The sequence below is a fragment of the Lactuca sativa genome, chromosome 3, assembly GCF_002870075.4.
Source record: "Lactuca sativa cultivar Salinas chromosome 3, Lsat_Salinas_v11, whole genome shotgun sequence".
Lineage (NCBI taxonomy): Eukaryota > Viridiplantae > Streptophyta > Magnoliopsida > Asterales > Asteraceae > Lactuca > Lactuca sativa.
This window is the reverse complement of record NC_056625.2, coordinates 177,417,730-177,420,427: the sequence shown is the minus strand read 5'-3', so window position 1 is coordinate 177,420,427 and position 2,698 is coordinate 177,417,730. Positions and strand designations below refer to the sequence as shown.

The 2,698-nt window shown below is 42.3% G+C and overlaps 1 protein-coding gene across 1 annotated transcript; it reads right to left on the bottom strand.

Annotated features, from left to right (window-relative positions):
• Nucleotides 1–1,855: 1,855 nt before the first annotated feature.
• LOC111908745 (uncharacterized) lies at nucleotides 1,856–2,452 on the bottom strand. Its single transcript, XM_023904558.1, has one exon. The coding sequence runs from the start codon at nucleotides 2,450–2,452 to the stop codon at nucleotides 1,856–1,858; it is 597 nt and encodes a 198-aa protein (XP_023760326.1).
• Nucleotides 2,453–2,698: the final 246 nt, after the last annotated feature.

The following is a 2,698-nucleotide window of genomic DNA, read 5'->3' as shown; positions in this document are numbered from 1 at the left end:
TTCATGCAACTCATAAACTGGATTTTCAATATTATTAATTTGTTAGCTTAAGTTGGAGACACGTCCTTGGTAACACTCCAACGGAATCCGAGTGTAGGACAAGGCCTTATAACCAGAATCTCTTGTAGGGAGAGCGTGACTGTTGTGTATAGATCTATATGGGACAGACTATCCCGCACCTCGCTGCTAGCTACAGTGGGACCGGCAGGTCTATGGGTGACAAATTCATAAAGGATACTGGCCCCCGATACGTGACATATCAAGTTTATGTATGGTTATAAAACTCGCAACTTGGTTAGCAGAGATTTACTTTGGTAATAATGAAACAAATGAACTAACCTCAAAGTAATAACCATTTTGATTACTAGGGGGTATTAATAATACCTTCAGGATTTAGCTCACCGCACTTTTATTAGTTTTATTTATATAATAAGGCTAATATACCTCACTAAGAAATCAGGGCTTTTCAAGGAAACTTCGATTAACGATATAAGTATGGTAGATACTTGTACACTTCATTTTAGAACGGATAACCAACAACCTACTTTAGGGAAAATATAGGATTTCCCGGGATAACTTAACTTTTCATAAACGGATTAATTACCAAGTAACCAACGGATACTCATATTCATATTCACTCCATGACACCTTGGATTGTACCTATCTAGTATGGATCTGGATGTCATGGAAGGAATGGGTTTTCAAATGTACTTTTATATGAAAATATAGGATTTTCTTGAGGAACGCTTTTCAAAAGGATCAAAGAACACTTTTCCACCAAAACAAAATGCTTATGAACTCACCAGCTTTATGCTGATATTCTTTCAAACTGCTTGTATTCTCAGCGAATCAGTAGACAGGTACCTTCTGGAGTTTCGAGAAGATGGAGTATAGAGTCACGTCTTTTAATTTTTGGTTATACTTTCGATGTATACAAAACATTTTTTTAAACACAATGTAAATAATCATATTTTAATGTAATGGTTGTGTTTACTTTGATTACTATGATGCAATGGTTGTGATACTACAAATGACATCCTCCACCCCCGAACGTTTCCGCCGTTCTGGTTTGGGGGTGTGACAATTTCTCTGCCATCAGCGTCTCCAGGACTTGACATAAATGTTGGTTGTGTTCTTCCTTACTTTGGGAGTATAATAGTATATCATCGATGAAAACAATCACGAATTTTTCTAAGTAAGGTCGACACACCCGATTCATCAGGTCCATAAACATTGTGGGTGCATTAGTTAAGCCGAAAGGCATCACTACAAACTCGTAGTGACCATAGCGCGTTCTGAAAGCTGTCTTGGGAATATCCTCATCTTGAACTCGTAGTTGATGGTACCCAGATCTAAGGTCAATCTTCGAGAAGAAACTCGCTCCCTGAAGCTGGTCGAAGAAGTCATCGATTCGAGGCAAAGGGTATCGGTTTTTAATGGTGAGTTTGTTTAGTTCGCAGTAGTCAATGCACACACGGAACGATCCGTCCTTTTTCTTCACAAACAAAACCGATGCTCCCCAAGGTGAGAAGATTGGTCTAATGAAACCTTTTCTTAGTAATTCGTTCAATTGACTGGACAATTACTGCATTTCGGCTGGGGCTAGACGATATGGTGATTTGGCTACGGGGGTAGCTCCAGGAATTAAGTCGATTCGGAATTCCACTTGTCAAGCAGGGGGCACTCCTTGGAGGTCTTCCGGGAATACATCAGGGAAATCACAGACCTCCGGAATGTCCTTGATGTCTTTCATTTCTTTCTTCTTTTCTACGACGTGGTCTAGGAAGGCGTGGTACTCCTTACGGAGATACTTTTGAGCCTTGACACAAGAGATGATCTGAAGGTTTGAGCTAGGTTAGTCGCCATAAACGACGAGAGATTCGCCACCTGGCAGATTAAGGCGAACGGCCTTTTCGTGACATAGGATTTCAGCATGGTGAGGGCATAACCAATCCATGCCAATGATCACATCAAAACTTTTTATGGTGACCGGCATCAGGTCAATTTGGAAAGAGTGATTGTTTAAGGTGAGGGTACACCCGGTGTAAATATCGTTAGTGTTCTCTATTTCTCCGTTAGCTATTTCTACGGTGAATGTGTCTTTTAGTGTTTGCGGTGTTTGATTAAGCAAGCGTTTGAATTGGTGGCTCACGAAGCTTTTCTCCGGGCCACTATCAAAAAGAATGAATGTGTATTTATTGTTGAGGAAAAACGTACTGGTAACCACAGTTGGACCTGCGATGGCTTCCGCGTTACCTATCGCCAGAACTCTGCCCATTTCGTCGGGGTTGGGTTTTCTTGCCTTCGGGCAATTACGTTTGAGGTGTCTAGCTTCTCCATATCCATAGCAGGTTTGGCTTTCTCCGGCGTTGGCAGCTTGTGCGTTTTGTAGGCCTGGAGTTCTACAGAATCGGGCGGTGTGCCCTTTTTTGTTATAGTTGGTGCAAAGCATTTCACGACATGCACCGTTGTGGTGGTAGCTACATTTGTTGCACTTGGGCAGGTTCCCGACGTATTGCCTTATCGGAGTTGGGTTGGCAGTGATTGTGGCGGCGTGCACAGCAACCACTTGTTATTTCTTGGCAGGGTCTTGAGTAGGTTGGTTGTTTCCCCTTTTGCTTGCTCGGAGGTGGTCGTTACAGTGCCATGGATGGCGTTATGGTCAATGAGTTGTAGTGCCAGTTCCTTGGCACTGTCG

What these genes read in the sequence shown, in the direction of transcription:
- LOC111908745 (XM_023904558.1), bottom strand. Translation starts at nt 2,452, where the DNA reads ATGCTTTGCACCAACTATAACAAAAAAGGGCACACCGCCCGATTCTGT.